Source organism: Phlebotomus argentipes, unplaced genomic scaffold (assembly GCF_947086385.1).
Source record: "Phlebotomus argentipes unplaced genomic scaffold, Phlebotomus argentipes genome assembly contig_5, whole genome shotgun sequence".
In the NCBI taxonomy this organism is placed as follows: Eukaryota; Metazoa; Arthropoda; class Insecta; order Diptera; family Psychodidae; genus Phlebotomus; species Phlebotomus argentipes.
This window is the reverse complement of record NW_026776165.1, coordinates 1,269,987-1,293,417: the sequence shown is the minus strand read 5'-3', so window position 1 is coordinate 1,293,417 and position 23,431 is coordinate 1,269,987. Positions and strand designations below refer to the sequence as shown.

General features: G+C 36.2%; 4 protein-coding genes across 7 annotated transcripts in view; 3 read left to right on the top strand and 1 right to left on the bottom strand.

Annotated features, from left to right (window-relative positions):
• The window catches only part of LOC132256221 (protein muscleblind), a 153,312-nt gene extending 139,193 nt beyond the window's left edge, over window positions 1-14,119 (top strand). For 2 of the 4 annotated variants that reach the window (XM_059752504.1, XM_059752502.1), the window contains 3 exons: window positions 7,914-7,998; window positions 8,073-8,150; window positions 8,459-14,119. In XM_059752504.1, coding sequence (XP_059608487.1) covers window positions 7,914-7,998; window positions 8,073-8,150; window positions 8,459-8,565 — 270 coding nt within the window. In that variant the 3' untranslated portion in view covers window positions 8,566-14,119. Of the gene's footprint in view, window positions 1-7,913; window positions 7,999-8,072; window positions 8,151-8,458 lie in introns of those variants that run through there. The other 2 variants (XR_009468210.1, XR_009468209.1) reach the window with 1 other exon arrangement.
• Window positions 14,120-14,537: 418 nt separating this feature from the next.
• LOC132256453 (bcl-2-related ovarian killer protein) lies at window positions 14,538-22,081 on the top strand. Its single transcript, XM_059752879.1, has 3 exons — window positions 14,538-14,884; window positions 21,087-21,807; window positions 21,872-22,081. Exons 2-3 carry the CDS (start codon window positions 21,106-21,108, stop codon window positions 22,022-22,024), a joined length of 855 nt encoding a protein of 284 aa, XP_059608862.1. The 5' UTR covers window positions 14,538-14,884; window positions 21,087-21,105; the 3' UTR covers window positions 22,025-22,081.
• On the bottom strand, window positions 19,270-20,561 carry LOC132265855 (uncharacterized). The gene is made up of 3 exons (XM_059766641.1): window positions 19,913-20,561; window positions 19,584-19,849; window positions 19,270-19,524 (listed from the first exon to the last, which is right to left on the bottom strand). Exons 1-3 carry the CDS (start codon window positions 20,559-20,561, stop codon window positions 19,270-19,272), a joined length of 1,170 nt encoding a protein of 389 aa, XP_059622624.1.
• Window positions 22,082-22,085: 4 nt separating the features above from the next.
• LOC132256454 (bcl-2-related ovarian killer protein homolog B-like) lies at window positions 22,086-23,415 on the top strand. Its single transcript, XM_059752881.1, has 3 exons — window positions 22,086-22,266; window positions 22,593-22,742; window positions 22,801-23,415. The coding sequence occupies exons 1-3, from the start codon at window positions 22,165-22,167 to the stop codon at window positions 23,239-23,241; spliced, it is 693 nt and encodes a 230-aa protein (XP_059608864.1). The 5' UTR covers window positions 22,086-22,164; the 3' UTR covers window positions 23,242-23,415.
• The last annotated feature ends 16 nt before the right edge of the window (window positions 23,416-23,431 follow it).

Here is a 23,431-nt window from a genome sequence, read left to right as displayed (position 1 = left end):
TTGTTGTGTAAAATAATAGTGTATAGAAAGAACTCGAGGACTTTTTCTTTTTACACTTTGAGTTTTGAATCTAGCGAGATCATTTAACCCTTTACCTGCCAATTACTAACAATTTTCTTTTAAAACCATAACCTTAATACTTATTCTACTCGTGCTGCGAAACACGACATCTGTTTATGTTACATGCTGCTGATTCTCTATGCATTTAATACTTTACAAAACAAAATAACTTTCTTATTATATGTGTAACAAATCAAATTAGCGGCTTCTAACACTGTTTTATTCTTTATTTGTCTGACCAAATTTACCCCTGAAACTTTATTTTACAATTAGCTTCACGTATTTTTTGGAAAATAATATATATAAAAAAAACCCAATACACATAAACACATTTACACAATAAAATTTAATATATTTAATATCTCTCAGAATAAGACCGATTGAAAGTGTTCTTAATTGAAGTGCTATATAAATTGTAGTTGAATGTTTAGTTTTTAAAGAAGAACAATAAATGAAGCTTCTTTTGTATGTTTAAATGAAAATGGCATAACAATTTTATTTTTCGCTATGAAGAGAAAAATTTGTGAAGACACCTAAAAAAAAACTGTATTGTGAATTTTTTGATACGAACACAAAGGCTTGAAAAAATGTCAGCTAAAGGGTTGAAATATCTTTTTTTTGGAGTGTAATTTGATAAAAGTAATAACACAGCATTAAAAGTATGATATAACAAGATAAACAATATGAATAGACTCAAAATAGATGGTAGAATTGAGAGTGAAGATACACATTTTAAAGTAAACTATTGCTAAGATATTGCATTTACCTTTTGAAATACTTGATAAGTCATGATTAGGATTGTAAAGAGCAAAGATGAATAATTTTCAATGAAACATTCGCAGAGTTGCAAATTTTATTAGTTCTTTTTTTTCTGTGGCAGAGAAGCATATTTTGCTGTTTATTTCTTTGATGCCGATAAGCTCTGATACAGAAAATACACCGTGACAGTGTTAACGTAGACTTGCTATAATTGTATGTTTTCATTACCTATAAATGTTTTTGTTGATGGAAAAATTAAAATGTCATAAAGACATGAAATTTTAGGCGCAAGTCGCTGCTTTAGTTGAGCCTCTCGTGATTTTTCACTGTTTTTTGCTGTTGTTTCGAGAACAAATGCTAAATAGTAGTTCAACCATAAAATATAGCAAACTTTTCTATCCACAATTTCTATATGTACCAAAACTTATATTCAATCATCTCTCGGCCACCAGCAAAATTGCTGGTGACGAGGATGAAAGTGTGGCTTTTGAGTGGTCCAATATTTACTATAAAAAACCTTTTATAGTCGCCATCTTTTGACACACCCCACAAAATCACATAAAATCACAAACACACCACAGTAGACACTAAATTGACAACAAAAAAAACACACTTCCAAATCTATTTTTGCTATAAAGTGCGTCCAATTTATTTTATGGTGCAACAAATATGAAGCATCTGTTTTTTTGTAATGTAGATAATCTTCCCTGCAAAACATGGAAGTGCCATAAAATTTTCTTGGTGGTTGTGAAATCTTTTCGGAGCTTCAAGACGCGCATGCTACATATAATGAACTTCTCAGCGCCAAATTCCCATTCATTTTCTTTTGTCTGTCCGCCAAGCGTGCTATAAAACTATAGTTTTGCGTAATCAAGTGCATTATAGCAAATATAAACAAAACTTGGGATAAGAGTTTTAGTCTGTGTTTTTACTATTTATAGTACCTTTTATCTTAGTATTTCAATGTTTTTCACGCTCATCGTGTTTAGATCTGGTGACAATTTTTGTGCCATAATTTTTTTTTTACAATCTTCAACTGTCATGTCTCTGTAATTCTTCCATACAAAAAAAAAGAAATCAAGACTAAGTGGATTTGAGAAAAACCGTAGCATGATCCGAAACAATGTACAAATATACCATAAATGCTTTGCAGAACTACTTTTTCCTATAAAATTCGCTCTCATAAAATAACATCCCCCACTCGATAGAGCAACACGTGAAAAGTAAGTTTCCATGGCATTTCTCTTGAATGTTCAAATGCTTTTAATTTACTGGAATAATGCGAAATGGGTGGACGGTTATAAATTCATCATCAATTGAAGTAGCGGCTTTCGTCTATGTTTCTTTACACCTTCTCTTTTCACAATACATTGATTACAGTATTTTCTTGCGGAAATAAGATACTTGCGTAATGAAAGATCGAAGAAATGAGCAAATTGTGGTCTATTCTGTAGATGCATCTGCCTCACAAGTGCCTCTGCCGATAATTTTCCGGTCTTCCACTGAAATAAGCTTTGATGCTCCAAACTGTGTCACTTTGACGCTCACTTTGGAGAAATTTTGCTTTAAAAATAAACACCTAACACCCCGGAAATCTATCGGTAGTTTCATGTAATTTCTTTAATCCGAAATTTTCTCCAACAAAAAAAATTGTGTAATATTTTTTTTTTCTTATTATATCTTATGTTTATTTTATAGCACAAAATTTTCTGTTTAGATCAATTTTTATTTTATAGGAAATTTTTATTTCTGTCTAAATTGATATTTTGAATATTTTCCGTTTTCCACTGGAGAAAATTAAAAAAAAAAAACGTTCTATGGAAAAGAACATAAAGCACAAATTGGTTTCAGTAAATTTTTCGGAGAAAAGAGAGAAGTTTGAGGAAAAACTCTCGAGAAAAGTGGTAGTATTAGATATTCAAGAAATAATACATTTAGATGAACAAAATAATAATGTGTTTGACATATTTTCACTATTTAGCCATATAAAAAAATTCATGAGTAGAAATATTGTGAGAAGTATAAAGATTTGGAAAGAACATGAGCATAGAAGAGTGTGGATTTAGTATCATATATGAGAGATGGTGATGAAACCAACCAACATTGAAGTGAAGATAAGAAGAAATATTGAATTAAGGCAGTATTTGTAATAATTGCTTGATAATGCATGATTAATTGTTTTAAATAATAATTATTATACATATAAAATATTATATACATTATATTGTGATTGAACGCTTTCTCTTTTCATTCCTTCTTCGGCAAATACCAAGAAAAACTTACATGATCAAATATTACACTTTGTGACTATTTTGAGCCACCTTCTTTCGTGTGAACGGCGCTACTCTCAACCCCCTTTAGCCATTTTTCACCCCCTCAGCATCGCTCATCCATTATATTTATTTTAACTCTTACTTTGGAACTCATTGCAAAAGTCGGTGCTTCTCTTTTTTACTTTTGCCTCATTCTTGTTACCTTTCTCCGTTTCTGTATACACAAAAGGAGCAATTTTTGGTATGAGAAATCACTGAAGAAAGTGCATGTTTATTTTTTTTTTTAATAAACGTCTCACTTAAAATACCCCAAATATAGTCTGAACGAACGAAAATGATCTTTGCACTTTTGTTACACCCAAAATTGCTCCTTCAACAACCTGAAAACACTGAAATTCTCACACATTTTGAGCCTTTCTTCGGTCACTTTGGGCGACAAAGTGTCTCCTAACTCTATGTTGATTTTCGTCTCTTAGAATAAAAGCTTCAGTGTCACAGAATTATAGTTGATCAGAACCAGCTCTCAAGTAATCTCAATGTCGCAACAAGATTCACACCTTGGGAAACGTGCAAAGAAATTAGACTGCAATTTTTTCTGTGTTTTTATATCTGGTGATTGGAATTTACACACGCAAGCCGATAAAATGATAACAGCCAAGTTTGCATTCCCCGTTTCAAATTTTGAGTTTTCCATCATTTTTTATTGCTGTCGCATCATTTTCCCGCCACATGGATTTGTTTCTTTCGTACTTTTTGGCGTTGTTTGATGTGGAGGGGGTTGAAATTGACCCCCCCTTATGGAGAATACGACCCTGTGTTTCTCTGTAGAGAAGAAGAAAAAAACAAGCGTATTTTGCCTTTCTTTGAAGATCGCTGTGCGAAGAGTCTGTTCTTTATTTCTTTTGAAGAGAATTTAGTGAATGATGTGATTTTTCGGTGGAAGATTTTCGCTAAATAGTAAACTTTTTGATTTTTTTTTTCACCTTTTGTTTAGTCTAAGAATTGTGTTGTTCCTTGGTAAGCTACAATATTGAGTTGAATTTATGTTTACAAATTAGTTGAATTTTGATTATTCAGACTCTCCTGTTGAGAGGAGAAAAACAGTGCAGCTAGTTTTTGGTTTGAGAATCCTTTTTAAATGTTTGAGAGACTTTGACGAAGAGAGAGAGAAATGATATTTTGAAAGAACTTGCAGAAGAAACAATAATGGAAGATTATTGAATTTCGTATTTTAAAATAGCTTCGGCTGAAAGTGCGAGCTAGAGGTAAGATGCACTGCCTTAGCTTCTAACCATTCCTCATTGATTTGTCTGTGTTGTTCGTAACTTTTCGTAGTTATATTTGGTTTTTATTAGTTCTTCATTATTGAAATTATACTTTATAAACTTTGTCTTTTTAATTTCTTTATACATTCTCTATTTATTCTCCATTAGTTGAAGTCTGATTGCGCTCACCTGTAAAATATCTTGATTGTCATAAAATTTTCAAATTACTTTTTCTTACCTTTTCAATTGTTTTCATAATTACTTCACCAATTATTCTATGAGTGCGTGTGTGAGTGATTCTACTGCGCATAAAATGTGTTTTCTGCGTGTCTTTAACTAACATTTAAACTTTAGATATATAATAATTATCTGAACAATAGTATGATAAAATAGTTATTAAATATTTTTCAAGACTGTTTTTGCAGATTCACCACAAATTCATTTGGATTATACACTGCTGCACAGCTTTGTTGATTTTACGATAATATCTGTACAAATAAAGAATAAACCCTTCTTTCCTCAGCGTCAATCCAAAAAGAGATCCTTCTTCCTGTATTTTTCACACTGTTTAGAAGACCTAATAAAAAAAATATGTGTTTGTAAGCAATATACAAGTGAAAAGTATATTACAAAAATTGTAAAATCTCATTGATCATCCATTTTCAAAAGAAGAAAAAATCCTATTGCTTTTTTCTCGCCTCTAACAATCTAACCTGTATTTTCCTGTGATCGAAATTGAATCAAGAAAAATTGTGTTTTGGCAGAGCTTTTAACCTAACCTGGCAAAGCTTTTCTCCCGCAAAATAAAACCATCCTTCACCCCTTCTGTGGATCCTGCAATACTTGGCCGCCTGTTTGATGCAAAATAATGCATAGATACAAAAAAAACGCTATCTCTGTGTGGACGCAATGGTAATTTTTATATATTTTTAATAAATCATGTAAAAAAAAAATTCCAGATTACATTCCGCTTCTGCAGCTTTTGCTATCGAGCCAGATTTCAATAAGATCTGGACCGAAGCCATATTTGAAGCTTATTTTGTTCTTTTTTTTTACTTTTAGACATCGCATCGAAGCTTTAATCCTGCGAAATCTAACTTGTAAAAATGTCCTCCTAAGAAGCTTTTCTTAGTTTACGCTTTTCTTGCTGATTTTATCTCTTGCCTTCCGATTTGCCACTTTTTTTGAACTTTGATAATAGCGCATGATGTATTCTTATTGAGCTTTCTTCTTTTTTTTCTCAATTACATGCCTCCAAAATGGCCTCTTTTGCCTATGTTTTTTTTTCTTACACTTCTGTTCTACACTGCGACCTTTTATTCCTGTCAAAAAAAAAAACGCAACTAACAATCACATTCATCGCCCTTTAAAAAATACAATCACCTCTGGAAGGATTTGTTTTGTTACTCTACTATGTATTCTTGATGAAAATGCGAAAAAAAATATGTTCAAAAATTGTCACAAATATGAAAAAAAAAAACTCGTGATTCATCCTCCCCGCCTGATCGCCGCCACTGCATGCATGTTAATTGCGGGGGGTTGTTGTGCAGCATCTCTTGTGCCCCCTAATGCTCCCTACGTAATCTACACTGATGCCAATGGACAGGTACCAAAAGCTTTTGTGTTAGTTGGCGCTTTGACTCTATTTTTACGCATCTCACGCAATTTCACACTGTTGGTCCGAAGAGGAAGCTTTCGGTTGGAGTTTTGTATGTAATCTGCGAGCTTCGCGAATGACAGAACATCCGTAATCGGAAGCTTTGACCAGAAACTGTGTGCAATTGATGTGCTTGCGGTGAAAATGAGCTTTTTATCCAGTTTAAAGAAACGCACACAATGTCATAATATCCACACTTTTTAGGGCAAAAGAAAATGCTTTAAACTACAAACGCTCGACTCATTAAACAGTCTCGAGTCAATTTCTGTAAACTAAACAGAGCGTAGATATAATTCCTGATTGTGTTAAAATGCTTTAATATCATTATTCACATCTTGTCTATGTAGAATTGGTGGTGAAAGTCAAGCCAAAAAAACTCTGATAATCAACAAATTCTCGTCAATTTATCGTTGTGTGTTACTTTAGCTGAAGCAAAAGCTTATTTTTCGGCATTTTTAGACAATACGTTTTTATTCTATCTACATTTTAACCCATATTTTATGTAGTTAGGGCATTTTATTGTTTATCACACCAAAGACTGTTTATTTTAGAAAGTATTTTAATGTCATGTGAGGAACCATAATTGGCGTTTCATTCTTTTAATTGAAGAAAAAAAAAAGCTACTTGACAAGCCTTACTTTTAACCACACATCAGCTTTTTTTTATCTTTGTGTTTATCTACTTTTCGTTCTTGTCAGTTTTTTCCGCTCTCTAACTATATTATTTGTCATATGATTTTGTGTGTTTTTTTTTTCTATACTGACACAATCAAAGGACACGTTTTAACACAATTTATAGTTTATTCTTGTTTGAGAGATTACCTGGATCAGGCGATATAAATAAAACTACAGATCAAATATTGGCTGCATGTGATAAATTAGATATTTGAAAAGCTTTTCGAGAGCTTTTCCCACTACACACTGTTTGAGGAACATTTCGCTGAAGGTTGTGGTCTTTGTGGACATATTTAGAGAGGTTTCTGTACCTTTTGACAACAAATAAGAAATTATGTAGGATTCAAAGCTTGGTATTTTTGGCAAAAACAAAGCTTTCTTTGCAATGCAACAAACAGCAACTATTAAAAGTGACTTGTTTTATTTATATCGCTTTCTAACACATCATTGAACAAAACAGAAAAATTCCAATTAAACAGCAAATCTTTTTTGTCAATCAAAAAATACCTGCAGAAGATTGTTTTATTTTACTTAGAAAGCAAAATGTGTTTTTTTTTATGTTAGAATTTTCCTGCACGATGTCAAACTCTTTGTCTTATTTTTCAATTTATAGTTTTATTTAAGCTTTTCCTCGAAAACAGTCGTGGATTTCTTTTAATCTCTGCATCCAGAGATTAAGCGTTACATTGTATATTTGCTTAAAGAGATTTTTTTGTGTATAATTTGATTACGATATTTGAAAAAAAAGCAGTACAAAGTTACACAATGAAAATAAAACTCTCTGTGAGAGATTTATAGGTTATTTTGTTAAAAAAAAAATTAGCCGACACGAAATATGAATACAATATGCCAAAAAACAGGGCAAATTTAAGGAAAAAAAAGCCTATTTGGATAAATGTTAACAAAATCAGAAAGGCTAGCTCTTAAAATTAAGATAACAATAAGAAGAGTATGATTATAGTCATAAAGTCTAGGGTAAACTATATTTTCCAAACACTAGATAGTAAGACTCATATGACAAATCTCTTATTTTTATTAACCATTCTTATCGCTAACTCATCGGACGTTTTTGTTTTATTTATTTTTATCTCTTCTCTTATCAATTGCAAAGATATTTTCTCTCTGCAATTTTTCCCATCTGATCAACCCTTCGCCACGATGATCACTAATTTCGGTGTTTTTCTCTTTTTTGCTCACACACCACCGACTTTGGCTGGAATTTCAGTTACTGGACACCCTCCCGGTGTGCCAAGATTTTAATAAATCCAAATGCAACCGTCCAACTTGCAAACTTGTACACTTAACTGAAGGTAAAAAAAGACTGGAGCTTCTTGACAATTTTTATGATTATTCTTCATCTGCTTTCTTGTTATTTATTCTACAGTGGACAAAGTCGAAGTGACCGATCAGAGAGTTGCCGTGTGTCGAGATCACGCCAATGGAAATTGCAGACGTCATCATTGTAATAAATCGATAAAAACCTACGTATTTTTCGAAATATCCACGATTTCATCAGCAATTGTGTGTTCAACGATCATTCTTGTGCTATTAGCCTTTCTGACCTATTTAAGAATTGACAATCAATTTGAGTGAAACGTTTGCTTCAATTGCAACAGTTTTCAGCACTATTTCTTCAATTCAGTGTGATAACATGAACACTTTGCTTGATTTCCCTAATCTCTTCACATAATTCAATCTCTTTGCTGATGAAATCGTCGATGTGCGACATCCTTAAGATGCTGTTTCCTAATCCATCCATTGTTTTTCCAGGTAAATATTATCACATCCCGGTTCTACTGCCGCCTGCAAGTGTGATGTCTGCCTTGTACAGAACTTCGTCGTCTTCTTCCTCCCTCGTGGCCGTGACCTCAAACTAGCATAACCCAAGGAAGGCCAGCTTCGGCTGTTTTGTGTGCAAAGATGCCTGGACGCAAAAATCAACCATCAGGAATGGAATAAAGGAAAATCAAAAGAAAAGTGCGGAGATGATTGAAGAGCATTGACTTCCGTGGAAGAGAAGAGAAAGGGGAGGTAGTAATTTTTAAATTATTCAACTAGAATTAACAAATTTCTCTATGAATAGCATAGCTGATAAGAGCGCTGAGGAATTTTTTTATTTGGATAAAATTGTGGAAATGGAAGTGTAACGAGGTGGAAAATAGAAACAACAATTTTTACTGACACGTCCTACTGGAGCAACGATAAATTAACAAAGAGGAAAATAAAATAGAAAATGGAAGATTTTACATGATACAAAATATGACGTTTGTATTGAATATTTTGAATATAAGCACTTTTGAACGATATTTCGCAGGCAAACATTTTCCTATTTTTTTCAAAACCGAAATTGGGTCAATTTTTTTATGTTTGTTTTTTTCGGAGAAGTCAATCAACACGAAAAAAAACTGTTGTGACGATGGGTGATCTTTATAAAAGACACCCAAGATAATTTGGTGGTTAATTTTTTTTGATCAAGTTTTGTTGAACTCAATTTCTTCATGTTAGTTTTTAAAACCCAACTTTCCTATCTTACGTTAGAGTTTTCTTTTTTGTTATATTCTGTACATAACTAAAATATCTTATTTCAAAAAAGGACCTCAGAAATATTCAAAAAAAAAGAAGAAGAAGTAAAAGAATATAAATCGAAAAGAATACTCATCAATAAAGAATAACTAACAATAAATCTACTAATAAATTTAGACTCTATCTCTAGAATTCACTCACACACAAAAAAAATCTTATCTTAAAAGGATGAATAAAGTATGATGAATATTCTAAAAAAAAAAAATTAATTATATTAAACTAAGAAAATGGAAAGATGAGGAAAAAATCGTGGGAAGATACTTTCTGCAATCTTTACCTGCAAAAAATCAGAGACAATTAAGTAAAGAAGAAAATGAGGCGAAGAATTATTGAAATTAGGGGGTGGAAAAAAAGGGGTGAAATCAATGAAGAATAAAATGTATTTTTATACTAAGAATTATTGATAAATGAAAATCAATTTGATTTTATATACAAAATATATTACATTGTATAATATACCTTAATTAAGAGTGACAACATAAAGTGGTGAAGAAGAAAATGCGTGGATAAAAATTATTCACAAAACAAATAAGAAAAAAAATATGACGTATAGATTTTAGTGAAAGTCGCGAATGTCAAGCCTAGAATTTACCGATATCAGTTCGAAATTTCAACATTCCGGCATTTTGGTTTCATCTTAGAGAAAGATTTTTATCAGAGAACTTAAATCACACTTTTTCTATTTTTACACATTTACCAAACTACGTAAAAAAAAAAGTTAATTGATTGCGTTTCAGAGCTGAGCAGCTTGACAGAATTAAGAAGAACTTCTTTAGGGTAAAAGAGTTTTCTTTTTTTTTTGCCATTATAATTCACAGTATGGAAAAGAAGTATAGAACTTACCATTAGAATTAAGTCCATAGTAAGTCTTAAAAAATTTAAAAAGTGAGATACTTGAGTGTAAGTTAAAGTAAAAATAACTAAATTCATTAAAATTACACATTAGTTAGGATATTTTACAAAACAAGGTGAATGTTAAAAATATAATAAGTATAAAAAATGGTAAAAAAAAACAAATTATTTTCAACTCTATTTTACTTTAAAATAACCCGGAAGAAATTTCTAAGTGTACATAAATGATAAAATTTCACTGTGAATGCATGAGCAACAATAAGAAGATTTATCGAAAATGGGAAAAAATAGCAACATTCATTTATGACATTGTAATATTTTGTTGAGAATAATCAGCAATTTTGTTCGATTTGTTCGAAGAAAACTGTAAAAAACAAAAACTTTGTAAAAAGTATTTTTAATGGAATAACATGAAATTGCAAAACTCCCCAACTTCGGGTGAGTTATCGCAATAGGTAAGACAGTAGAAGAAAGAAACATCGTTAAAAATGTTTTTGAAAAAATGCGAGAAGTTAATGCATTTTCGCGCATTTTGTTTCGCATTGAAAATAAAACACAGTGGCTAAATGTAAAACCGAATGGAAAATGAATAATCTGGAAGTAGATTCATGGAAAAAAAAGATCAGAGTGGAGCCAATTGGATGTAAAAAAAAAAAACGATATTAACTGAAAAAAATTAAAACAATCTCAAAATTATCATATAATTTTCGAGAAGGTCGCGTGTATTTTTAATTTTTGAAAAATAATAAATGAGAAAAAGAATATTTTGATCATTTTCACGATTTGATTCAACGAAAGAATAAAAAAAAAATGATGCGGAAATTATTGAGTGGATAAATTGTTATTTGAAACTAAATGCAAACTGTGATAACATTTTAGGTAGTGGATGAAAAAAGCTGTTTTGAGAGGGTTGAAGAGTAAAAGAGAGAACAAAAATAACTTGAGGAATTCAGATTAGGAATGGACATTTAAAAAATGCGAAGATAATTTTTTGGTGACGAGACGTTTTTACAAAAGAAAATACTTATTTAGTCACAATGAGAAATAAAATGAAACAATATACAATATATTAAAAAAAAGAAGAGAAATCTTTACATGGGAAATAATTGAGAATCTAGAGAATAGCATCGAACTTCAATGCAACGCTTCCAAAATTTTTGATCCTCAAGATGTAATTTTTTTTTTTATTTGAGACAAAAAAAGGATTGAAACAGAATGTTTCCACTGACAATTCCTCCCGCTTTTCCTTTTCGCAAGTTATGAAAAAAAAACAACACACAAGAAGCAGTGCGAATCCAGGCCTGAAAGTAAAACAAGAAAACTTGTTATGTTTTTCTCTTTGGTCAAAATTTTTTCTAGTCATTGCGCGAAATTTTCTAAATTTCACGATTCAACGCGCTTTAACTTTTGCGTTTTCATCTCGAATTTACTCGCATTTTCATTTAGAAGTTTTGAATTTTGGTTTATCGTAGGATAAATCGATCACATATGGGCGGAGTTTATGTGTGGGCGGAGCTTCGATATGACGTTTCCTGAGCGATAAATTTGTTCTTGAGTCACTTGAAATTTTGCTTTGAGAAAAATTCAAAAACAACGCGAAAAACTCCACAAATCACACGCATGCACACTTAAAAAAAAAGAGTTTTCAAGAAGAAGAAAAAGAAATCACGAAAAAGCCACTAGAATACATTTCTTCTCAATATGAGAAGAAACAATTTATAAGGAGTAAAATTAAAAATGCCATTTTCCTGGATGAAGGAGGTGAAAATCTTAATGAATTAGTCATCTAAGTTGTAAAAGAAGTGAAGAAGAGAAGTGTTTTATCTGTAAATAATGGTGAAATGAGAGAAAGTTGACGTATAGGAACTTGTGAATATTGTGTATGATCACTTTGAGTTGATGAAAATATTTCTTTGTTCTTCTTTTGATAAAATATTGAAAAAAAATACATTGAGGAAAGTGAACGACAGCACATTAATGGCAGTTAAGAAGTGTCACCGGACGATATGTTCCTAGAATTGTGTTTTTAGAAAGCCAAGATCTCATTGATGATCGCTTTCACAATGATCACCGATGAGAGCATCGAGAAACAAAAAAAAACGGGCTACAGTGAGTTTCCCATTGAAAAAAGTCTCTAAATTACATTTAAAAAGAATTAAGGAGTAAAGTAAAAATTAAAAATAACTAAAATACATGTAAAATGCTATGGAAGTAATTATTATAAATTATTATTAATTACATATTTAGTGAGTTAAGGAGACTTTTGGAGGTGAATATGAAACGTAAGAAACACACGAGGAGATTATAAAATAGTGAAAAGAAATTTTGAGACAAGTTGTTGAGTTAATTCGCATTGAAAACGAGGAGAAATGATAAGATTATAAATATGTACATTCAGAAGAAACATAAATTTAGAAGGAATTAACAATATCGAGGTCGATTTCAGTGATTGAATGGACTGAATGTGTGAGAAAAGGGAATTTTTAAGAGAATAATATTTCGCCGTCGAGCTTTGACCAAATAAAACTAAAAATTGCTGAGTATCGGAGAGCTTTTCCGTCACTAGTGGATGTTGATGGGACTCGACAAATCATATTTTCAAGGAAAAGGAAAAAAAGAAACATTCAAAGATGAATAGGAAAACCAATAAAAATCATATTCAATTCATATCATTTTGCGTGGAAAGAAGATTTCCAAAATAAAGTTGTGACTTTGACGACGGACAAAAGCTCTCTGAAAGCTCAAGCAATTTTCTCTTGAATCAGAAAGTCAAACAATCAAATTTTTCGGATGTTTAAAAAAAAAATTCTTTTTGAATACTTTCCACATGATAAAAATCTTGATTTTCTTTTTAAAGCGTCATCTTAAATATTTTACAAGGAATGAACAATAGAAAAAAAATACACAATCACCATAAATTAAAAAATAGTAATTTAAAAATATAGGAAAATCATATACAAAAAAAAACATGAGTTCAATAACTAGTTACTATTCTTGCAGAGAAGATGTTTTAGTGTCAGAAGGATAAATATGAGAGTGACAATTTTATTTCAAAATACATTAGAGAGAGAAAATAATTTAAGAATAGCATATAACGAAATCACTGAGAGAAAAATCTCGCGAGTTACATTTCAGAGGCAATTAAGTAATTCTGGGGAAAATCAGCCGGAAATTTTACTCAAAAAATGATAAGAAAAATCTTCAGTTGACAGATTCCGAGAAAAAAAATGATTCAAACCTCCAGAAAGATAAGAAATAGAAAAAAAATCACACACACACACATTTTACATTTAAATAAAGGAATTAAAAGGAAAAAGTATATAAAATATGGAAATATTACAACTAATAATTATTATGATATATTACAAATATACATATAAATAAAAAATTGTGAATCTTTATACAAAACGTAAAATATTTATATATATACATTAAAATGAAAGGAGATGAAAGGATGGATGAATAACGAAGAAAAAAAATATGATATTCCTTTTTAATCAATAAATGAAGAAAAAAAACACACACACATTAGGAAAGAGATGAAAAGAAGTTGAAGGTGGGAAAATCATGAAAAAATCCACAAGAAGAGTGAATATTGAAGAAGAATTAAGCTCTGAAAATACAAGAAAAATGCAACAAAAACACACACTATTGACATCACGAATAATTTTACAATTTTTTCAGTTTTAAGACTATACAATTTAAGAAAATATAAAAATGAGAATGAAAATCACGAGAGAGAGACATAAGAAGAAATAACAATAAGCGTGAGGAAGGTATAAATCCTAGGTGAATAAAAAAAAAAACATGAAAAATAGAGAAAATAGACGTGAAAAAGAGTGAGGAAGTGAAAAAAATAAAAGGAACAAAAGCGAAGAAATTATTCAATATTTTCCATTGTGATGAAATATAAAAAAAAAGAATAAAATGAGAAAAAAATCATGTGAAAAACTATAGAAGCTGATGAATAAAATAAAAATGTTATTGATAAATTGACCAGAACTGTTTCAATTTGCTGAATCTTTTTGTCGTGTCTTGAATTTTTGGCTTAAACTTTGAGAAAATACATCAAAAACAATTCTATTCACACACTTTAAATCAACTTGCAATTTAACACTTGACAAAGCTTTAGACAATTTGGGGTAAAATTCCAAATTAGGATTTCTTATTCAAAATCACTCAGCCAAAAATGATGGGCTGATTTTCTGCGTGACAAAAGCCCCAAAATAACTCTCCATCGACCGAAATCAATCGCAAAGGCACCCTATCGCGGCATTCTCACGTCCATGGCAAAGTCCACCAATTGACTGAGTTGATGAACCCCTTGAGAGAGTCTCAAGTGCGCCTCTGGCGAACAATCACTCGAGCAGAAGTGATTCAAGCCACGTCTGTTCAGTGTGCGGTGATTCTCCGAGGAGTGAACATCCAGCTGATCTGCTGAAGTCTCGCTGGCTTCACAAGTGGCTCAAAATGTGCGATTCTTGACCCGGAAAGTCTCAAGAGCCCACCTAGAAAGCCCAGCATAATTTGTCGCCATTGATTTTTGTGCACAGTGAAACCAAAGAAAAGCTGCATTCCAGACTCTCTTGCATTGTGCATTTTGTGGTGATTTAAGGTGAAAAACAATTGCACGATATGAGGAATTTGCTGTGAGAAAAAAAGGTGGAAAAGAGAAAGAGAAGTTGCGAAAAGCAATAAATCCCACATTTGTCGACGACGAGGAAAAACATCCCAGACACTCTCAATTCTATATTTTGCATGGTGAGTAGTAGAAAACACTCTCATTACCATTTGTTATCTCGAATATGATAATGAATATATCTTTTTATCGATTTACTCTCCGCGGACGCGCGATAAGCCCATATTTTCTCACACCCGCAAAACTCTTTATTTTCCACTTTGCCGCGTTGTCCCTTTGCCGGCAAGTGCGTGAATGGGAAAAGACTTGAGCTGCGGGGAAATAGAAACTCAAGCCACCAACTGAGTCAATTGCTCAAGAGCAAACACACACGGTTTTTCAATTGAATAAATTTAACAGTGAACACCACAATTTGTTCGACTTCCAGTCTTTTGGCGCGCTTTTTTCCCGCTCCTCATCAGATGATGAAAAAAAGCAATGTGAAACGCTATTAGCGCAATAATTCGCACAATTTATCCAGCATTAGCGATGGAGACGAATTATATTCGCACTGTTGAAACACAGCAAAATCTTCACCCAGAAGTGTTTTCATATAGAAATCATTTGTAATTGCTGAAAGTGAAGTTGTACATTTTCATTTGTGTACGACAGCATTGCTTTGAAGGCACTTTCATTCATTAAAACGTACTTTGGCAAAGCAGTCATTAAATTAGATTCCCTTTTCTCTCTAAATCATGCTTCTCAAGCGCATTTGCGGTCACTGCGGTCACAACATGAAGGGAAAACGATGCAGAATTCGTGTATTTCGAGAGAGATGAGAGCTCTTATCTTTCAATTCAACACACAGACAATAGAAAAAACTACACAATAACATGAAAATTTGTAAATGGATCTATTTAAAAATGCTAAACATTTCACACAAGGAAATTAATTATAGGATAGATAAAATTGTCACTTGAATTTTCAAGTCTCTGCTTCATCATGGTAAAAACTCTGTCTCTTTATTTAAAAAAAAAGTCGAAATGTATCGCATTTTCTTAACACTTAGCGGATGCATTAATATCCTTTCCAGAATTAGACTATAGAACATTATTCCACATTGTTTCGTGCATCTAATTGGCATTGCCTTACTCATTGAATATTAAGTGATAAATTAGTGAAATCAATTTGCCTTCGCTGACGCTCTAAATGTATCTTTTTTTCCAGGAAAGCATTTCACGGGTTTTTCTTAGAATGCAAGAGCCTAAAATAAGTTATTGACATACTAAGTGGGAATAAGTGAGCCATTATATCACAAATGACTTGTTCAGTTCTAAGTTTGACCAATCTTACTGCCTTTGATGATCACAGACTCACGTTTTTCACCATGATTTTCTAATTATTATTACCTCAAGCTGAACCGATGATTACACTAAATGTCTGATAAGTGAAGGACAGTGTGAATATTATTCGCAGACTCTTTAATCTGGATCTCTTGCTGTAAATTCAGAATCGTCAAAATCTGCACAAGAACAATTCTCTTCCATCTCTCATTCTGCCATCCTTCGTCTCGATCGTGAGAAGATCACCTTTTCGGCACTGGGAAAGAAAATTACAGAGAATCCCCAACATCTTAATTGCTTTTAATTGCGAATCCGTGCTAAGTGAATTCATCAGAGAGAAAATCTCTCAAAAATTCTGAGAAAATCAATCATTTTTCCACGCAACATCGCCAGATCGCTAAAAAGATCCGCGGAAGATGTGTGAGAGAGTTTGTCGCGTGTGTCTTATTAGATTGAGGTGCTTCTGCGCCGCTCGCACACCTGATTGCGCCTCTCTTTCGCGCACCTCGGCCAACAGATCACTCGTGACGGCGAGATTAAAATGCTGGTGAGTGACTCTTTGCATTGTTATGTGACCTTCCACGCGCTTTTTCTCCCTCTTTGTGGGTGGGAACGCGCGCGCGCGTCCAAGAACTCTCGCGATATCAATTAGTGAACCCGTCACGATTGCAATTTCCCTTGAGGATCGCATTCTTTTGCACTCTCCTCAAGCACGATTTATTCCTCCCTCTGACCTGCTTTGCCTTGGCCACATGCCTCCTCATCAGTATTCTCACCACGCGATCGACAGTGGACAGAAAATATCGCAGCGAACAATATGTTTTTGTATGCAAATTACTGGTGAAATAGTTTTAAATTGATCCCCAAAAGTGATCCCTTCTGGCGAGTTGTTTACCTCAAGGGGCAGATATTATGCTCGGAAGTGGTGTACAGTTCTTACGGTTCTTCTGTTTCACCAAATTGAGGTATTCTCTGAATTATTTTGCTGAAAGAAATCAATTTTATTCCTTTTTCTAGGTAATGTGATTGATTAAAAACAGCTTCTACTGATTAAATAACCCTAAAAATCATCAAATTTGTGTTTAAGTTTGTATTATATTGTGATAAGTTAGAAAAGTGAGTAATAAACAGTTGAAGGAGTCTAACTAGAGATGAAAAATGCCTTTAAGAACGTTCAAAAGTGTCTGAAGTATTAAAAATACTGCAGGAATCCGTCAGGAAGTTGTGTACAGATTTAAGGCATATTATCTCCCCCTTGGCTTGCCTCCTTTAATTGCGCATGCAAGAAGCGCTTTCCTCGCAATTGGATACATTGGACTGAGATTGATGATCAACGGAAGATCACATTGCAGTGCGCGATCGTGGCGATATTCGATGCCAGAGGTGCAATTGGAGAATCAATTCGTTATTATGCAAATGATCGGGTTGAATTTACGTGTGGTTCTGTATTGACTCGCCGGTTGTTCTTGAGTAATTCAACATTCGGTGGCTTCCTCAATTTACCATCGATCGACCGATTGTGTGTTGAAAATCCGTGACGTGAGAGGCAACTCTAGATCAATGATAAGAGATCATCAAGCAAAATTCACTTGAGCGATGATCAGAAATCTATCATCGGCACCACTCTGAAGCACGGCAAATCTTTTCAGTGTGATTCACCTGAGCTCCAGAGGCCGAAACGGACGTCATCGCGCAGAAAACCAATATTTACACCGAAATTAAGTGATCGTATATGTTTTAATAGTTTCTGTCGCTTGATAAACTTCCTCAACGTATTTGACTTTTTTCGGCGATCTTCGCCGAGTCACAATCTCTCCTCTGCGATCAACAATGTTGCCTGATCACGGGTTGATGTCGATCTTCCGGCTCTCGAGGCGCAAAGGTAAACGATGTGCGATGGCAAATGAGATGATAAACTGCCCCGAGGGGCTCTTGACAGTTTGCCGAGGCCACTTAGAAAACGATAAAAACCACCCAATGATCATGTATTAGAGCCATCAAAGGTATTAAGATCACCACTCGGCGATCGTGAGATGCTTTTTTTCCAATACGGCAAACTAATTTGCCGCTGATAGAATGCAATCGTCAATTAATTGCACGTGATTTGCAATCGTGTCCTCCCCCTTTTGGTGGAAAAGGGAAGCACGGATAATCGGACGGAATTTTTGTATTACAAATCTGTCCAGCATTAGATGTGATTTAGTGCATAGCGTGACTCAGGCACTGATAATTAAAAGCAACACACGATCGCAAAAGAGGTGGAGACTCCCAGTTGACTCTTTCGCCGCGCCGATCAAAAGTGTACGTGATTTATGTGCGAGAAGTGAGGAAAATATGGCGGGGAAAATTTATATTTGCTGCCTTTTCCATGCCCATCATCGCGCTGTGCCTGTCACAGATTTGATCTATCGTTACGCCATTGAAATTATAGGGATGATCGTCAACAGTTCACCAGACGTTCGTCAGATTGATTGATGATTTTTACATAAGTTATCTGTAATGATTTTAATACTAGTGAATAGAATAATTTTCCCTCATTTGTTGAAAACTCATTGTCACTAAATGAAATCTAACAATATTTATCTAAACAAAAAGATTAATATGATAAACTGAAAAGAATTATTTTATATGAATTTTCATAAAGAAAGAGTAATAATAGGTCAGATTTTCTTACTTCTCTGTGTATTGTAAAAAAAAAAATTCAGATCAACAATAAATCCCCCTCAATATTTTTTCACACACTCGAGGATCTCTTGTGAAATTCTGCATATGAGGCAATTGGTGGGCAAATTCATTACTATTCCATGAAATAGTATGCTAAAAATGCAAGAAATGTCGATCAGTCGACATTCGCGACGGTTTTCTCCCACTGTTGCTGAACGTCTTTGATGTTGTCGATCGCGGGGCCGCAACGGCAACATCTGGGCACCTTTTCTTCGCCACCGCAAGAGTACATCAATTATTCATTTCAAGTACGGCAGAGCTAATTATTAATTATGGAAAAAGGTGGTCGGCTGTGGGCATTCCGTGGATGCTTTAGCGTAAAATAATCACCATAATTGGTCGTTTTCTGCACAATTGCGTGATTTTCACGAGGTGTCACCACCACAGATAAGGATCACATGAGTGCAAACAATGTCCAATTAGTTCTGAATGCATTACACTGTATTGTTCAGCAAATAGGGTCAAAGACTAGGGCGCCGGCTAGCCAGAAAGCCTGTCCGGGATCTCCTTCGCCAGAGAACAGCAATGCTGAGAAAGCATCCGAAGCAGAGAATGGCCAGACCGCTGATGCCGAAGATTGGAATTAGAGCATTCATTTGAGATTCACTCGCAATTTCCTGGCCATTCGGAAGAGTGACTCTAAAGGAAATCCTCGATTCTTCAAATTGAGAGTCTTTGAAGCTTCTCTTGATTCTAGAGCGACACTTGGTCAGATTCTGAAAGATTTTACCATAATTTACACTGGTCAGGACATTTAGAATTCCTCCAAACTCACCGGAAGACAATCTCTGGGATTCAGACAAGCATATAGCCTGACATTCAGCACGATTTCCTCCCCAGAAATCATTCCAGGAAAGCTGGCGGCCTTGAATCTCAACTTCTGGCCAAGAGGAGGATCAAAAGAGGGGTTTTCTGAGCAAATACTTCTCATGGCAGGATTCACGCATCCTTCTCGAGTGATCAGATTTGCGGAGTGGAGAATCTCGCCAGCCGGAGAAAGTCTGGACAGAGAAATATCAGACATTCCTGTGAAATTCCATCCTGAAATTAATATGGAATCACCTATAAAAGTTCATTTTATCTGGAAAATTCAATTGAAAATACCATCTTCTGGCCTGACTTGTGCTTTCAGCATTAGTGGTTCTCCCAAAAGAACTTCTCCTCCTTCAGTCAGAGCTTCTGAGAAGCTTCCATCTAGTCTGTTCCTCTTGAAGAGGCCCATTTGGCTTCTAAAGAGCATCTGACTGCCGCCCTCAATCACTGAAGAATCCCTTCTGACCTGATTCTCCTCCACAGACAGTCTCAGAATTTGATTCTGAGTCACCAAAGGCTTTTGAGGGCGACATTTCAGGGTCAAAAGACCGTCTGAGGCAGTTTTCAACCCTTTCACGTGAGGGAATCTCATCCTGAGACAAAGATTTTCTCCACAATTAGACACTCCGCATTCCTGGAAATTCTGTCCCGGAATCTCAATCCTCAGTTGATCTCCAAAGATCCTCACATGGCAGTTATTTAATGGGAAAGCACTGTCTATGGAAGGCAGGGCGGGAAGAGATGACTTCATTTGAATTCTGGCGCGGAAAAATCCTCCCGAGCAGCATTTCAACTCCTTCAGAGTCATTTTCAGGGACGCAGAAGCACTGTTCACTGGTAAATAGAGTCCTGAAGTCTCATCCCGATTGATTATGATCTCTTGCGGTGGGTAAACGAAGCCAGAAACTTGCACAATCACCAAAAAGATCACCAAAATCATCATCTCAAGTGATCACGATAGACTGACCAAAAATTAATTCAATCCGCAATTTTATACACTCAAAATAAATGTGACAAAATCGTGATGGCAAGATTGAGAGCTATCACGACATGTTCAAGTGTCGATGCAGCAATTAATTTCTCTTTTATCCGCGCTGTGAGAAAATGATTGTGGAAGAAAAAGGTTTAATGCGCAGAGAGTATAAGAAATGGCGCGATCGCGAGTGATGTTGTCAATGAAGCAATTAAAATTCCACTGATCGTGCCAGAGACGCCTTATTAGAATGATCTTTGGTGATCAGCACGAGCCAGAAAACTATAAAATCACTTGCGAGCACTTTTTAGTGGAGCTTTTGCAAAATAAAGTACCAAGATTGCGGATTATCTTACAAATTGCTTGTTCGCTGACTTCTTTTGGTGATCACAGATCTTTGATGGAGTGATCAATCAAGAGAAGATCACTCCAAAAATGTGACTCAAGCAAATAAGATCACGCATTCTTCTTATCTTGCTTCTTCCTTTCCAGCGCGCGTCTCTGAGCCGAAATGTCTGGCAAAACCCCCTTGGAAGCCTCCTATCCCGATCGCCTAGCAACTCCTCCGCCGACCAAGCGAAAGTTCAGCTTTCCCGCCAATCTCACATCTAATCTCTTGGCCGTCGATCCGGCCGTCGGGGCGGCTTCCTCCGCACGCCGGCGCCTCAGCAACGTGAGCGACGTAGTCACGCGGAAACTGTCCAACACAATCGGCTGGAAGGCGCCGCCGATTCCCAGTCACGACATCATCACGCAGGGCAGGTGTCTGTGCTACCAGTACGTGCGCAGCCGCCTGAAGCGAGCGGGTGTGTTCACGCGCAAACTGGGCCTGCAGCGCGTTCGGAGCATCCTGGGCACGTCCTCAATCGAGGTGATCCGGGAAGTGTTCCCGGCGCTGAACTACGTGGGTGAGGAGCTCGAGAGGATGCATCCGCGGGTGTACAGCGGCGTGGCCAGACAGATCTCCAGGAATCCTGGTGGCGAATTGCCCTCGGAAGAGGCCGCGCCCTGTCTCATGAGCGCCGTGGCGCGTGATCTCTTCCGCACCGACATCACGTGGGCCAAAGTGATCTCGCTGTTCGCGATGGCGGGCGGATTGGCTGTGGATTGTGTCCGTCAGGGGCACTCAGACTACCTGCCGAGGCTCGTGGAGGGCGTCGCGGAGGTGATTGAGGACGAGCTGGTGCCATGGATCAACGATAACGGTGGATGGGTGAGAAATCTATAATTCGAAGAAAACCCATATTCCGCTTATGCAGAACAATCTCTCTTTGCAGATGGGTCTTAGTTATCACGTGAATCCCTCCGGAACCACCGAGCTGAGCGTCCTAGAGTGGATTGCCCTGGGTCTGGGATGCATCTTGGGCATTTGTGTGTTCATCTTCATCATCAAATTCGTGGGACATTTCCTCTTTCCCGACTCACAATGACTGTAGCCGGAATTCCCAAGTAAAAAGACTTTAGCGAATGGTCGTTATTTTTATGAAAAAAAATTATCTCCACGCGACTGATCGCAGCGCCATTCCCCTCCACTGCGCCGCGTAGGCGAACGAGAAGTGACATCGTTTGTATGAGTGACTATCACGAATTTTCGTCTTGCGCTCCGGGAGAATGGAAAAAGCGGAAAAAAGTGGATTATTTGATGGTCTCACCGCAGGATATTATTGCACAGGTATGTGGCGTGGTGTCCCAGAGGAATTTCCCCCGGATTTGAGTGGCAGGAGTTGGGAAAAGCAGCCTCAAGTGGTAGAAGAAGGTGCGCCTGGGCGTAAAAAACAAGGCATCTCATCCACAGATGTTTACTTTAACCTTGTGAAGAGGTGCTAAAAGACACTCTCCACATGCCACTTCCTGCCCAGCACAGCCAACACACCAATTTGATTGGATTATTCTCACTCGGCGCCGGTGGAAAATGGGCTATTTTGGGCGCGAGTGTGCGAAAAGCGCGCGCATTTCCCAAGGCATTCAACAGGTGTCTTTCTCTCTCCACTTTTGCAGGGAAAGTGTCTCTGTTTGCAGTACATCCGTTTCCGACTCAAGCGATCCGGAGCCCTCAATCGGAAGGTCATCCAGCGCCTGAGAACCATCACCATCGACTCTCCGGCCACAAACTCCGTCATCCGAGATGTGTTCCCCATCATGAACGGGGTAAGATTTCATCTGCCCGTTTTTCCGTGAATTCCTCTGACACTCCGTGCCTTTGCAGCTCGGCGAGGAGCTGGAGAGGATGCATCCGCGCGTATACAGCAACGTAGGGCGCCAGCTGTCACGCGCCTGGGGTGATTTGCCAGAGGCTGAGACGCTTTCCGTCCTCCTGGCCGAGGTGGCCAAGGAGTTATTCCGTGGCGGCGCCTCCTGGGCGCGTGTCATCTCCTTCTGCGCCGTGTTGGGCGGTGTAGCGTTGGACTGCGTGCGTCTGGGCCGCTCAGAAGCCCTGCCCAGGCTCGTGGAGGTCTTCGGTCACGTCGTGGAAGAGGATTTGATGGCTTGGCTGGAGGCCAAGGGCGGCTGGAAGGGTCTCCAGGCCGTCCGAGCCACCGGCACGGAGTGCACAGTGATGGGCTGGCTATCCATCAGCGTGGCCCTGCTTAGCGTCATTTACCTGGCCACGTGCGTCCTGGACTCCGTGCGGAAGCTCATCTTCTGACGCGCATTAAGTGGGCGCCTTCTTGGGCACTGTTTTCATGGTAGGTTTTTAGCTCAAATTCACTCAGGACAGATTCTTGGGTAGTGAAATTTATGCAGACATGTTTTTCTCTAGCTGAAAAAGTGCAATATTTTTACAATTTAGTGTTATAAGTTTGTCTATTATGAATGGTGAAAATCATTTATCAATA

Bases quoted from the DNA above. Each gene is read 5' to 3' on its own strand.
- LOC132256453 (XM_059752879.1), top strand. From the start codon at position 21,106: ATGTCTGGCAAAACCCCCTTGGAAGCCTCCTATCCCGATCGCCTAGCA. The intron at 21,808-21,871 runs GTGAGAAATCTA...CTCTCTTTGCAG, and splicing joins TCAACGATAACGGTGGATGG to ATGGGTCTTAGTTATCACGT.
- LOC132256454 (XM_059752881.1), top strand. From the start codon at position 22,165: ATGAGTGACTATCACGAATTTTCGTCTTGCGCTCCGGGAGAATGGAAA. The intron at 22,267-22,592 runs GTATGTGGCGTG...CCACTTTTGCAG, and splicing joins CGCAGGATATTATTGCACAG to GGAAAGTGTCTCTGTTTGCA. The intron at 22,743-22,800 runs GTAAGATTTCAT...GTGCCTTTGCAG, and splicing joins TGTTCCCCATCATGAACGGG to CTCGGCGAGGAGCTGGAGAG.
- LOC132265855 (XM_059766641.1), bottom strand. From the start codon at position 20,561: ATGATTTTGGTGATCTTTTTGGTGATTGTGCAAGTTTCTGGCTTCGTT. The intron at 19,850-19,912 runs GTATTTTCAATT...TATTAATTTCAG, and splicing joins ACAAGTCAGGCCAGAAGATG to GATGGAATTTCACAGGAATG. The intron at 19,525-19,583 runs GTGAGTTTGGAG...AAAATCTTTCAG, and splicing joins ATCCCAGAGATTGTCTTCCG to AATCTGACCAAGTGTCGCTC.